The following is a 15,227-nucleotide window of genomic DNA, read 5'->3' as shown; positions in this document are numbered from 1 at the left end:
CCTGGCAAACAAAACGGTAATGCTGATGGACTAAGTCGACAAACGGAACTTGTACCAACCCCATAAACTTCGGTCATCCCCAAACCGATCCGTTAAGGATCAGACTGTGTATGCTGATCGCGTCGCTGAAAAGGGGAGCCGTGTTACAGAACCCCCAGCACCAAGAATATGTTATGCAGTATATATTATGTAGAATAGGTTCCATGTGAAATGCATCAGTCCACAGGCTGCGCCCCTGGGCAGAGGGGACACGATATACGTACGCTACTCACCTGGTAGCAGTGTTTTTTCAGGAGCCATGACAGCACAACGAGAGGGGATCCGCCCTTCAGGGACAGGAAACCTCAGACATAAAAGGGCGGCACCTCACTCACCCGCCAGTTGGTTTACAGAGTATGAAAGGACCTTCTAGGTTAGTAGCACATAAACAATATTAATATATGGTACAATTCACCCAGTGAATAAACTTAGGAATTTTTCTAAAGGAAGTGTTGAACCCATAAACAAAGAGGGTAGGGAATATAAGGGTGCTGTCATGGCTCCTGAAAAAACACTGCTACCAGGTGAGTAGCGTACGTATTTATTCAGTCACCATGACAGCACAACGAGAGACTTTCAGAGAAGTGAAAAAGTGACTAGGGAGGGATAATAGCTTCCAGCACCCTTCTCCCAAACGTGAGGTCGGAGGAGCCACCTAGATCTAATCTATAGTGTCTAAGAAAGGTGGATGGAGAAGACCATGTGGCCGCCTTACAGATGTCCTCAATCGATACTTCTGCTCTCTCAGCCCAGGATGTGGCTACCGCACGAGTGGAGTGTGCCTTTATACCTTCTGGAATTTCCACGCCACCTGCGGTATAAGCAAGAGATATCGCCTCCCTAATCCATCTGGCTAGGGTATTTTTTGATACTCTAAGTCCCTTCCTAACCCCCTGGTAGGATAAAAATAAAGCGTGGTCTTTTTTCCAGGTGTCTGTTACCGAAATGTATTTGAGAAGGCACCTACGTACGTCCAAACAATGAAATCTCTGCTCCTTATTGTTAGAGGGATTAGGACAAAATGAAGGTAGGATCACCTCCTGGGATCTATGAAATTTTGAGGCAACCTTTGGAAGATAAAGAGGGTCAGGCCTCATCACCACTCTATCTTCCAAAAATTGCATATATGGACGTTGCCTGGATAATGCCTGAAGATCACTAACCCTTCTTGCCGATGTAAGGGCAACTAAGAGGGCTGTTTTGACCGACAGGATCTTGATTGGAACAGAGTCAATAGGCTCGAACGGAGCTTGTGTTAGAGCCGAGAGCACAAGATTTAGATCCCATGGCACTATCTTTTGTTTAACAACCGGCCTGGATCTGGTGACCGCTTTGAAAAACCTTGTTATCCAGTGATTACTGGCTATGTTGGAATTATATAGTGCCCCTAGAGCTGAAACCTGAACTCTAAGGGTGCTGGTGGCTAAGCCTAACTCTAGGCCCTTCTGTAAAAATTCTAGGATTTGAGCAATATCAGGTTTTTGATTGATTTGTGCTCCTGAACTTGATAGGAACTTCCTCCATACCCTAACATAAATGCTAGTCGTGGAGGCTTTCCTACTTTTAAGTAGAGTATTTACAAGATTTTGGGAGAATCCCTTTCCTTTCAGAAGTGACCTCTCAAGTTCCACGCTGTCAGGTGCAAGTTGGTTACTCGTGGATGCAAGACTGGACCCTGGGAAAGGAGGTCCGGTATTTCTGGGAGGATCCATGGCTGGGAAATGGACATGCTTCTCAACCATGGGAACCATGACCTTCTGGGCCAGAACGGGGCTATTAAAATCACTCGGGCTCCGTCTTCCCGAATTTTCCTCAGAACTATAGGAATGAGATTCAGAGGAGGGAAAGCGTAGGCGAGACTGAAATTCCAGGGGATCAGAAGAGCGTCGACTGCGTACGGGTTGTCCCTTGGGTCTAGGGAACAGAATTGATGGAGTTTCTTGTTTCCTCGACTGGCAAACAGATCTATCTCTGGACATCCCCACAACCGTACGATCTGATTGAAGACAGCCGGTTTTAGAGACCAGTCCCCTTGTTTGAGCTCGTTGCGGCTTAAGTAATCGGCCATGGTATTTAGATTTCCCTTTATATGAAGGGCCGTAAGGGAGAGCAGGTGATTTTCGGCCATCTGAAAAATATGATTTGTAACGTTCATTAATGACCTAGACCGTGTACCTCCTTGGTGGTTCACATAAGCAACGGTCACCTGGTTGTCAGAGAGTAGTCTAACATGTCTACCCTGCAGAGGTATAAGGAACCTATCTAAGGCGCGTTCCACCGCCATCAATTCCTTCAAATTGGAGGACGTGTCTCGCTCCGATTGGGACCACAGACCCTGAATGTAATTGTCTTCCCAGTGTGCCCCCCAACCCGTGGGGCTAGCATCAGTTGTTATCACCCGTGTTATCTGATTTGTCCAAGGTACACCTCTACGAAGATTAGGGATGTGCGTCCACCAACTTAGGGAACCCGTGGCGTCTACAGATAGGGAAAATTTTTTATCAAGGTTAGCGCCCAGCCGCCGAAAATTATGCAGAACATCCCATTGCAGAGACCTGGAGTGAAACTGTGCCCACATCACCGCCGGAAAACAAGAAGTAAGTGAACCTAAGAGTGACATAGCATTTCTTAAGGAGACTACGGGATTATTAATTGCTCTGGAGGCCTGCCGACGAATAGAATCGACTTTTGAGTCTGGCAGGCGACATTCCTGCTGACCCGAATCCACCGTACGACCCAAAAACTGCTGTGACGTTGAGGGCTGAAGACGCGACTTTTTGAGATTGATAATCCATCCTAAGTTGTGTAATGCTGCTATCACTTTCTCCAACTGCTCTTTACAGTGTGACTCTGAACGCCCAACAATCAATAAATCATCCAGGTAGGGAATTATTAGTATGTTTTGCTCATGAAGGTGTGCCATAACCTCTACCATAATCTTAGTGAAAACCCGAGGTGCGACTGCAACACCAAAGGGGAGTGCCTGATATTGAAAGTGCTCTACTGTGCCGGCAAGAGAAACCGCCACCCTGAGAAAGCGCTGATGAGTTGCATGTATCGGGACATGGTAATAGGCGTCTTTCAGATCTAAGACAACCATGAAGCAATTGTGAAAAAGAAGCTTTATTGCCGACTTCACAGATTCCATTTTAAAGGATGGGACCCGCAGGAATACATTCAGGCCCTTTAGATTGATGATGGTACGATATGATCCATCTGGCTTCTTTATCAGGAATAAAGGGGAGTAAAACCCCGTACCTTGTTCCTTCGTAGGTACTTTAACGAGAACCCCCTTTTTTTGGAGATCTCGAACTTCTGACTCCAACGCCAATTGTTCTGCGGGAGAAGAACGGATAGGGGTTAATTTAAATTTGTCCTGGGGGGTATGGTGGAATTGGAACTTTAACCCCTCTTTAATGATACTGAGTATCCATGGACTATTGGTGATTTTCAACCAGGCTGGGTAGAAGGCCAACAGCCTACCGCCCACCTGGTCCGCCAGTCATTGAGGCTTTTTAGAGTCTCTAGAGGAGTTAAACATATAACCTCTACCTCTTCTTCTATAAGAGTTATATCTGGTCGAATCTCTATTTGAATCTCTGTCCGATCTTCGGCGATACAGCCCTCCTCTGTTGTAGTCTCGTCTATAGAAGGGTCTTGTTAGAAGAGGGAATCGCTTTTTATTGTCACCTGCTTTTTCTAGAAGTTCATCCAGGACTGGGCCAAACAAATGAACCCCCTCACAGGGGATGCCACATAGTTTCGATCTGGCCTGTAAGTCTCCTGGCCAGCATTTTATCCAAAGAGCTCTACGGGCCGCATTAGACAGTGCTGATGACCTTGCAGCTAGCCTAACGGAATCGGCTGACGCATCCGAAAGGAAGGCTGCTGCATCCTGAATCATAGACATAGATGATAGGATCTCGCACCTAGGAACCTTATCCTTGAGCTGGTCTTCTAGATTACCCAACCATACCATCAACGACCGGGCAGTGCAGGTGGCCGCAATCGCCGGTCTCAGGGAACCTGCTGATGTTTCCCAAGCTCCTTTAAGGAATACCTCAGCTTTCCTATCAAGCGGGTCCTTTAGGTTTCCCAGATCCTCAAATGGGAGAGACGTTTTTTTACAAGCTTTGGCCACCGCCGCATCCAGCTTCGGGACCTTGTCCCAGGAGGAAGAAGCCTCTTCCTCAAAGGGATATCTTCTTTTGAATGCTGGTGGGAGTGACCCCTTCCTTTCGGGTTTCTTCCATTCTCTCGTAATCAGTGATTTAACTTTATCAACTACCGGAAATACTCTTTTGGATTTGCGATCTATGCCTTTAAACATTATGTCCTGAATGGAACATTCCGCCTGGGTCTCCTCAATGCCCATGGTGTTGTTGACAGCTTTGACTAAGCGGTTAATCCTATCAAGTGATAGACAGGCTCGACTAGATTCCATGTCCTCTGATGATGATGACGGATGAGAATCCGAGCTTACACCACCCGTGTCTGAATCCACATCTGAGGCTGGGGATAATATCTCCTTCCTCTTTTTTGAAACGGACTTCTGAGACCTCATGGAATCTCTGACCTCCTGTCTAACCAGATCCCTAAGAGTAGACGTAAGGTCAGGGGCCTCGTCCTCAATTAACCGTTGAATGCAGATGCTACACAATTTCTTTTCATGTCCATCTGGAAGTGGCTCCGTACAGATGGCACACTCCCTATGTTTGGATTTGGACACAGATTTCCTCCCCTAATAAGGAGAGAGGGAATACAAGGAGGGACAGCTATCAGAAACGTACTTTCACGAAGCTCACTTACCCATCCCTGCAGCGAAAGGTACCGTGATCGGGGGGTCCTTCTTAGCCGGAGATCTCTTACGGCCTGAGGACTTAGTTGGTTTCTGAGCCTCTTTAGCTCTACCAGCGCGACTACTGCCACTAGAACGCCACTGGGAGCTGCTCAAAGGCTGTTCAGGTTGCTGCTGCTGCTCACCGCCCAGCTGCGGTGTTCCTTCCAGAGACTCCATATTGGAAATGGTGGACAGGAACAAGCTGTGGCTTCAGTACGCCGTTTAAATTCCTCCCCCTGGGTACCACCCCCGGATGGGGGCCAGCAGGGAAATCACTTGCCGACGACCGGTACTGCGCTGGTAGGGTCGTGACCGCTAGGCGTCCGCTTAAAGCGCTGGACCCCTCGTGGCCAGAAAATCCCTCCCCAGACGCCGGGCGCCGCCATTAGCCAGAAGAAGTCGCTACCGCGCATGCGCGGCCGCGTCATCGCCCCGCGCCGCTCGCGACGTCATCCGGACACGCCTCTTCCGGACGCCGCTGCGGCGCTGAGAGCGGACGCGCCGGACAAGGACGGCAGCTCTCCCTAGCCACCGCAGACCCTGGCGCAAGCGGCGGACCGACCCCGGAGGCCCCAGCAGAAGCGGCACCCTGGAGACCCCCAGGTAAAAAGCAGCTGTCGTAGAAGCAAGGCCCTTAATGCCTCGGGCCGCTTCCTCCTGCCGACACCTACACCAACAGTACCCCTGCCGTGTGGTGCTTCCATCTACCTGACCAGGCCGAGGTAGGGGGACCCCGCTACCTGCATCGGTCTGTCAGGCGTGGGATAAATTCTTTCTTCGACCCTCTTCTCGGGGCCTGTCTGAAGAGGTTCCACTGTCAGGGACAGGAAACCAACTGGCGGGTGAGTGAGGTGCCGCCCTTTTATGTCTGAGGTTTCCTGTCCCTGAAGGGCGGATCCCCTCTCGTTGTGCTGTCATGGCGACTGAATAAATTCCCCTTTTGTCCTCCCCCACCTTTGTAATTCCCACAGTAAATATCAGCAGGCTCCGGCCCCCTGCGGCTATTGTAATGTATGTCTGGCCTGCTTTTTCTATTGGCCTACCCTGTGTACCTGTGTTATATATTCTGTGTGCTGTGAATAAAGTGTGTTCTTTTAGACTGGAAATACGTGGAGTAGCAGTCAGCTTTTATATGCTCTCACGTAATCAAGGAATTCCAGCCAGCGTCCTTCATTCAGAATCCAGCAAAAGCAGAGTGGACCTCCTGAAACACGGGGTGGTACTGAAAGAGGTACCCCAGCTTGGTAGACCCCGTTACAGTATGTAATCCATGTCTCATATCCTGTCGGGTTTGATAAGGAGATGGCAAAAGCCGGCAATTGAATTACCGGCTTTTCTGCTATCTAGCCTTGTATGAAATATAAATATATATGTATATGTGTGGCTCACTGATATAGATAGTGTGTATCTATAATATAACTCTAGGAGCGTCACTCTGTCCGCAATACGCTAACAAAAGCAGCATGCTGCGATTTTTTAAGTCCGTAAAATACGGCCGAGAAATATACGGCTGATGGGAGCTGCCCCATAGAAAAACATTGGTCCGTGTGCAATGCGTTGTTTTTGAGCCTCTCATACATCCGTATTCCTCTCTAGTGTGACCCCGGCCTAATTGTACTCCAATCTTTCATGGCCCTCTAATTTGTAAGCCAAATTGTGATTGTTTTTGTCTCATTACTGATTGTAAAATTTTATAAAAGTTAATGAAAATTAGTTATAAAAAAAAACAAAAAAACAGAATAAATAGATATGAAAAGGACATGTAAAATGAGGTGTCCATATTTAACGTGGGTCATGGAAAGAAAGGCCACAATACTAGAAACACTCATCTAGTACAGTTTATGGATTCTTTGGCCATCAGAGCCTCAGGAATTGTTGTGGCCCATGTAGACAGGAGAGCTTCTCACAGTTGCCAGAAATTAAATGGAGGTACCAAGATGCTCTGAGTAGCTCCTTCAACCTCATCCATCTATCCAATTAAGATAATGGGATTGTGAAGGCCAGAAAGCTCAGTCATTTTCCAGGAAGAGTTCCATAACCAATACAATTGCATTGTCCTGCAAAAGTGGTGTATGTAGCTTTATGTAGCACTCAGGGTCACACGTACAATAACACCTTATCATAGCACGGTCACTCATCACTACTTACCATCTCTCCAATCTTCCACTGCTCCACACAATGAAGGGGTCTCACCTGAGAGGACTAGCTAATCCAAAAGTCGCTATCTCCCCTACTAAAAATCAGACCTCGAATTCACAACATAGCGCCTTGAGACAGAAACGGCAGTCAGAACGTTTTTTGGAAAGATCTGTCAAATAGTATACAGCTACCGTCCACGATTTTGGAATAAACTTGATAACTCAATGATGATTCTCAGGACATGGTGGAAATTTCTTCCAAATTAGCTAATATCACTAAATGATCCAGGTCCTCCTTAGGGTGCATCTGCAAAATTGCTGTGGTCTTTATGCCCTCATTTTCTTGTCATACTCTATTTCCCCACCACCACCCCTATAGACTATGATGCCACAACTAAGAGGGGCATATAACTTATCTCCTCCTAAAGAAAATGGAAAAGGATGGTAACTTTAGATAGTACCTACATAAAAACGTTTATATGGGAATGTAAGCCTTCTATGACTTTAGCTATAATCCTTGTACGTTCATACAAATACAAAATATTGCTATGAAAAATTCTCCATTGCATGACAGTTCTCTTAAATGCTCAACAAGTTTGCCGCCCCACTTTTTTTAGTGCAGATATGTAAAGATGCAGGGGATGGATAATACTGGTTAATATTAACCACATAAGCAGCATAAGAAACCAAAAGCACAACCTACATGTCCATAACAGGACAACATAATAATCAATGACAGACGGCTCTCACCTGTAATTGAACTGTTTATCACAGAAGCTGCACTGGAGAAGATTCACTCCTGGATCATCCTGGTGATTTAGAAACTCGGAGTATGTCAATAGTAGTTCACATCGGTCACATCTGTGTACTATTCCTGCAAGGTTTTCGCTCCCATCTACTCTTTCCATTGCATTAGCATTCTCCAGTCCAACTATGGTAGAATAGATAATAGGCTTGAGTGGTTCTTCTTGTAACCTCAAGTCATTCAAAGGTTCTGAACGATCAGGAGTATCAGCATCATCACATAAATTAATGCAAATATCTGCGGCTTCATCATCGGCTTCTTCTGAAGAACCATCATTGTGAATTGTAATAGGCACCTGTCTCGTATAGCCAGGGTTAATATAGGAGTTTTCTGGACTGTCATCCACAGGACTTTCTCTCCTCAACCGTCCAGGCTTTGAAAGTTGTGTCCGCATATAGTATCCAGGCTTTCGAACAACATACGTTTCTTTATAAAATGTTGGCCTTTTTTGTATCTTTGTTTTGTCTTTTATTGGCGTCATTGTTTCGATTAGTCTTCTTTCCCCCTTATAAAGACTGTTGTTAATCTGAAGGTTATCCTGTCGGATTCTCTCTTGTCTTGGTTGGCTCTCAATTTCTCTCAGCGCCAAATCCTGATTTGGCCCATCATAATCATCATCATCCGGGATGCAGATTTCTTCCTTTGGACTACTGTTATGTGGACTGCTGGATACATTGACCACTTGAACTGTGAGCGGGAGACTAACTTGCAACAGCTGGGCAGCCTGCATAAAGTCTTGTACATGACAAGTCGGGATTTTGTATGTGTATATAAAATCTAGAAGATGACTAAAACCCTCCAAGCTCACATTGTCCAGAACCAAAAACTGCTGCTGCTCATTTCTGCTTAGTGCTGCATAGAAATACTCACTACACGCTGAAAGAACATTCTTATGGGCAAGAAAGATTTTACCCTCAACCATCAAGGAAACGTCACAAAAAAGGCCCATAGATTTTTGTTCATTCAATTTCTGGAGAATAGACCACCCATGTGCTTCTGGAGACATAGGATCCATGCTGTTTGTGCAATTTCAAGAGGACAAGTTAAAGTACCTTCAATCCATTAACAATTGAGGAACTAAAGAAAAAAAAAAATCAGATTTTTAGACATTTTTCTTACACAAACATCAAGATATTTTACATGTTTATTTTTCCACACATTTCTTTGCCATCATAGGTTTCTACAGAAATACATTTTTTGCTGAACATTTGCCAAGGTTATGCCTGGAATAGTGCAGGGTGCAATTTAGTTACTTACAGGAAGAAATATTATAAAAGGACACGTGTAATACATTGTCCATGAACAAACAGATCAAGACATACACTGAATAGTCACTTTGTTAGAGAACCTGTCACAGTGTTACTGCAACACAGAGGAACCAGAAGACTGCAGGGTCTGATTGCTCCTACTCCTGCATTGAAAAGCACTTCACCTTTTTAAATAGTGTTTATTTCTTTTGGCAGAACAGGGGTTAATCAGCCATGTTGGAAACTCTGGGAGTCCGAGCTCGATTAGCCACACCTATCCCCTTTATAATCTGGGTCCTGATTGAAACACATTGTCAGAGATAGCTTATACTGCATGACTTGGAGGAGAGGTGTTTTAGTGGTTATATGAGGAGTTTGGAGGAGTTATCTGTGACTGTTGCGTGGTTTGTAAGTGTGATAATTCCCTTCCCTCCTCTTACTTTAGTTTTTCCCCATCCTCCACTCTCCGATGCATTCCGCTGTTATATGTGAGTGTATATTTGTATGCCTAGTATTTTCAATTACCCTTGTTCGTGTTGCCATGTTAGTTGGGTTGGGTGGGGAAGAGTACAGACGGAGGGCTGATTCAGTAGATAAGGCAAGAGTGGAGGCCCTGACATCTTCACCTTCAAAAGTATCCTGGGGAAAAGGGCGAGCTTGGGCGCCCCCTAGTGTTAGGGACAGGGAAGGAGCCCCTGGTCCCGGATTACCTGACAGCTGAATCGTGACAGACACAGAGTAAAGCCGGGGTCACACTTGTGAGTTCAATGCAAGAAACTCATGCTGGCACTCGGGACCGGAGCGTTCAGCTGCATAGAAATACATGCAGTCACACACTCTGGTCCCAAATGGTGGCAGTGCCGGGACTTGATAAGCGAGTTTCCCGCATTGAACTCGTGACCCCAGCCTAAGGCTAGGTTCAGATTGCGTTAGTGCAATCCAGTGCAATCCGTTTAGCGCCTAGTGCTAGCGGATTGCGCTAACGCAATGTGTTGTAAAGGGGTCGCGTTAAACATCCCCGCTCTCGCAGATCTCCAATCTGCGAGAGTGGGGAACGGACCGCGGGCGCGCCTTGGACGCTGCAAGCAGCGTCCGCGGCGCGCCACAAAACACCGGCACATCGCTAGCGCGTGCCGAAAATGGCACGCCTTAGTCATGCGCGTCCCCATTGTTGTTAATGGGCGCACTAACGGACGCGTTGCACGGCGTTAATATCGCCGTGCAACGCTGTCCGTTAGCGCGGTCCCATTAACGCAATGGGAACCTAGCCTAACACGTTGCACCTTCTTTGGCCTTCTGCAACAATGTCATTACATGAGATTTTGCTAGGTGTTGAAGTCATTTAGTAGGAATGTTAACCTATTCTACCGCATTCCAGAGATGATTTAAAGGATTAAGATCTGGAGACTGTGAAAGCCACCATAGGGGAAAAACTCAGTCATGACATTGGAAACAGACCACAATTTTATACCAAGAAAATATTGTACATGCCATTACTCTATCTACACAGTCTGAACAAACACCCAATAGGAGGGTTTTATACATTCATGTAGCATGTACAAATTGCTGACACTGCCATCACAGACATACATAGAAATCTGAATTGGACGCACTCCCAGTTGCCACTGGGTTCTCACTTTAGCTTGGTCCAAGGAGGGTAAGGCCGGCGTCACACTTGCGAGTTTTACGGACGTAAGAGCGCAGAAACTACGTCCGTAAAACTCGCAAAAAATACGGCACAATTATTCTCTATGCCCCTGCTCCTATCTGCCGTATTAAACTGATCCGTATTATACGGCTTTCTACGGCCGTAGAAAATCGCAGCATGCTGCGTTTGTCACCGTATTGCGCAAATAAAACGTCAATGAAAGTCTATGGAAGCCCCAAAAATACGGATTACACACGGACCAGCAGTGTGACTTGCGAGGAATACGCAGCGCTGTTAGAGAGAAAAGTCGGTAATTCAATTACCGGCTTTTGCTTTCTCCTTCCTAAACCCGACATGATATGAGACCTGGTTTATATACAATAAACCATCTCATATCACTATTTTTTTTGCATATTCCACACTACTAATGTTAGTAGTGTGTATATGCAAAATTTGGCCGCTCTAGCTAGTAAAATAAGGGGTTAAATAGCGGAAAAAATTGGCGTGGGTTCCCGCACAATTTTCTCCGCCAGAGTAGTAAAGCCAGTGACTGAGGGCAGATATTAATAACCTGGAGAGGGTCCATGGTTATTGGCCCCCCCTGGCTAAAAACACCTGCCCCCAGCCACCCCAGAAAAGGCACATCTGGAAGATGCGCCTATTCTGGCACTTGGCCACTCTCTTCCCATTCCCGTGTAGCGGTGGGATATGGGGTAATGAAGGGTTAATGCCACCTTGCTATTGTAAGGTGACATTAAGCCAAATTAATAATGGAGAGGCGTCAATTATGACACCTATCCATTATTAATCCAATACTAGTAAAGGGTTAAAAAAAAAAAAACACACATTATTAAAAATTAATTTATTGAAAAAATCACAAAGGCTGTTGTATTAATTTATTCTACTCTCAATCCACTCACTGAAGACCCTCGATCTGTAAATTAAAAAAAAAAAATAATAAACCAACAATATACATACCTTCCGAGGATCTGGCATGTCCAACGATGTAGATCCATCTGAAGGGGTTAAAATATTTTGCAGACACGAGCTCCGCTAATGCAGGATGCTCATTTCTGCAAAACCCCGGCGAATGAAGCTAAATATAGGTCAATGACCTATATTTAGCTTCATTTGCGGTGAGGCGCCCTCTGCTGGCTGTTCCTAGATCGTGGGAACTTTCCTAGAAAGCTCCCTTGCTCGAGTTCATATGAGGACAACCAGCAGAGGGCGTCCTCTTATGATCTCGAGCCTGGGAGCTTTCTAGGAAAGTTCCCACGATCTAGGAACAGCCAGCAGAGGGCACCTCACCGCAAAAGAAGCTAAATATAGGTCATTGACCTATATTTAGCTTCATTCGCCGGGGTTTTGCAGAAATGAGCATCCTGCATTAGCGGAGCTCGTGTCTGCAAAATATTATAACCCCTTCAGATGGATCTACATCGTTGGACGTGCCAGATCCTCGCAAGGTATGTATATTGTTGGTTTATTATTTTTTTTTAATTTACAGATCGAGGGTCTTCAGTGAGTGGATTGAGAGTAGAATAAATTAATACAACAGCCTTTGTGATTTTTTTCAATAAATTAATTTTTAATAATGTGTGTGTGTTTTTTTTTTAACCCTTTACTAGTATTGGATTGATAGGTGTCATAATTGACGCCTCTCCATTATTAATCTGGCTTAATGTCACCTTACAATAGCAAGGTGGTATTAACCCTTCATTACCCCATATCCCACCGCTACACGGGAATGGGAAGAGAATGGCCAAGTGCCAGAATAGGCGCATCTTCCAGATGTGCCTTTTCTGGGGTGGCTGGGGGCAGATGTTTTTAGCCAGGGGGGGCCAATAACCATGGACCCTCTCCAGGCTATTAATATCTGCCCTCAGTCACTGGCTTTACTACTCTGGCGGAGAAAATTGTGCGGGAGCCCACGCCAATTTTTTCCACCATTTAACCCCTTATTTTACTAGCTACAACGGCCAAATTTTGCACATACACACTACTAACATTAGTAGTGTGGAATATGCAAAAAAAAATGGGGATATGAGATGGTTTACTGTATGTAAACCAGGTCTCATATCATGTCGGGTTTAGGAAGGAGAAAGCAAAAGCCGGTAATTCAATTACCGGCTTTCTGCTATCTCGCGCTGTATGAAGTAATAATATATATACATATATGTGTCTCCCTGACATACATATTATATATATATATATATATATATATATATATATATATTTTTTTTTTTTTTACACATGGATCCCTTGTATAGCGGTATGTTGGTTCTGGAAGCCTGCGATAAAAACACGCATTACGGCTGCCATACGGATTACATATGGAGGATGCCATGCGCAAAAAACGGTGACACACCATGCCTATGGGGGAGCTACGGACCACTATTTTCGGGACTTTTCAGCGTATTACGGCCGTTATATACGGACCGTATTTTCATACGCTGTGTGTGACGCCGGCCTAACAGAGGGTTCTCACCCTGTTAATCACTTAAATGCCATGGTCATTGTTGACCACAGGTGTCTGAGGTGTAAAATACACGGTACTCACCAGCTATAGAGCAGGTTCAGCATGTGAGCCCACTTCATATAGATCCTTCCAACTTACATGACGGTCTGGTGGTGTTCCAACTTACACCAGTCTGGTGGTGTTCAGCACCGGGCATCCACAGAGGTCACGTGGACTGCTGCCATTGGCAGAACTCCACTGCCTTCCATCAGCATGGTTTAATCAGTAATCTGGATTCATTTCACCAAGCAATATTTTGCCACTGCTCATCAATCTAAATGTGGTTTCCTTTTGCCCACTGGACTCTATCCTTCCTGTCTCCCTTGACCAGCTCTGCTACTATAGCTCATCTGTGGTAAGGAACATTGAATTGTTAGTTGGAGCACCAGTGCTGTACTCAGCACCAATTTGTTTGACAGTGCACCACCTGCGTCAGAGCGATTGTTGACATCCTCCTGTGACCCCTTTCATGAGGGTTAATTACGTACACATGATCACATTTTTGCTGGATGTTAGTCTGTCACAGAGTTTTTAGGACAAAATTGCTAAGTAACATTAACCATATGTTTAGTTTACAGCAGAATCAAAAGATTTTTTTGTTAGCATGTTAGAAATATTTAAAAGTAAAGCAGAAATTTTTCATTACTCTAAGGCCTTTTTTCCACTTGCGAGATAAACGTCCGTGTCTCGCATGTGAAAACCAAACTCTGGCGCCGGCACTTGGGAGCGGAGTGTGCGGCTCCATGTGTTGCCATGCGGCCGCACGCTCCGCTCTGGAGTGCTGGTGCCAGAGCTTGGTTTTCACATGCGAGACACGGACGTTTATCTCGCAAGTGGAAAAGAGGCCTAAGGCTGTGTACACACGTTCAGGATTTTTCGCGTTTTTTCACTATAAAACGAGATAAAAACGCTTAAAAAAGTATTCCATCATTTATAATGCATTAAGCAATTTTTGTTCATATGTTGCAGTTTTTTTCCGTAAAAAAAAAAAAAACTAATCGCGGTAAAAAACGCAGCATGTTCATTAATTTTGCGGATTTCCCACTATATTATTGAACTGGCTGTGAGCGCCGGCCAGCCGGAAAGCACAGCGGTGACGTCACCGCTCTGCTTTCCGGCCGCTGTGCTCACAGTCAGTGCAGGAAAGCAGAGCGCCGGGGACAGACAGCGGTAGGTAAGTATGTAGTGTTTGTTTTTTTTACTTTTACGATGGTAACCAGGGTAAACATCGGCCCTGCGCTTAGTAACCCGATGTTTACCCTGGTTACCGGCATCGTTGGTCGCTGGAGAACTGTCTGTGTGACAGCTCTCCAGCGACCAAACAACGACGCTGCAGCGATCGACATCGTTGTCGGTATCGCTGCAGCGTCACTGAGTGTGAAGGTACCTTTAGCGGAATTCACTGTGGCCATCGCGGATTGTCTTCCTGCCAGCCGCGACCAATCAGCGACGCAGGATTTCCATTACAGACAGACAGACAGAAGTACCCTTTAGACAATTCTAGAGAGGCAGGAGCCTCGACCAATCAGCGACAGGCACAGTCCGGAAGAAAATGGCCGCTCCGTACTCCCCGCAGTCAGTGCCCGATGCCCGCATACTCCCCTCCAGTCACCGCTCTCACAGGGTTAATGCCGGCGGTAACGTACTGCGTTATGCCGCGGGTAATGCACTCCGTAACCGCTGCTATTAACTCTGTGTGACCAAGTTTTTACTATTGATGCTGCCTATGCGGCATCAATAGTAAAAAGATCTAATGTTAAAAATAATAAAAAAAACAAAAAACCTGCTATACTCACCCTCCGTTGTCCGACGATCTGCTCGCGCCTGCCGCCATCTTCCGTTCCCGGCAATGCATTGCAAAATTACCCAGAAGAGACCGCTAAGTCATCTGAGTAATTTCACAATGCATCCTGGGAACGGAAGATGGCGGCAGCCGCGCACGTATCGCCGGAGTTTCGGTGGATCCCAGGGGGTGAGTATATAACTATTTTT

General features: G+C 45.7%; 1 protein-coding gene across 2 annotated transcripts in view; it reads right to left on the bottom strand.

The window, feature by feature from the left end:
• LOC138677355 (myoneurin-like) overlaps window positions 1–15,227 on the bottom strand; it is a 70,478-nt gene that overhangs the window by 48,134 nt on the left and 7,117 nt on the right. For both annotated transcript variants that reach the window (XM_069767418.1, XM_069767427.1), the window contains exon 2: window positions 7,768–8,899. In XM_069767418.1, the coding sequence (XP_069623519.1) occupies window positions 7,768–8,837 (1,070 nt within the window). In that variant the 5' untranslated portion in view covers window positions 8,838–8,899. The remainder of the gene's footprint in view (window positions 1–7,767; window positions 8,900–15,227) is intronic.

Source organism: Ranitomeya imitator, chromosome 1, assembly GCF_032444005.1.
Source record: "Ranitomeya imitator isolate aRanImi1 chromosome 1, aRanImi1.pri, whole genome shotgun sequence".
Taxonomy (NCBI): Eukaryota; Metazoa; Chordata; class Amphibia; order Anura; family Dendrobatidae; genus Ranitomeya; species Ranitomeya imitator.
This window is presented reverse-complemented; position numbering and strand designations above follow the sequence as displayed.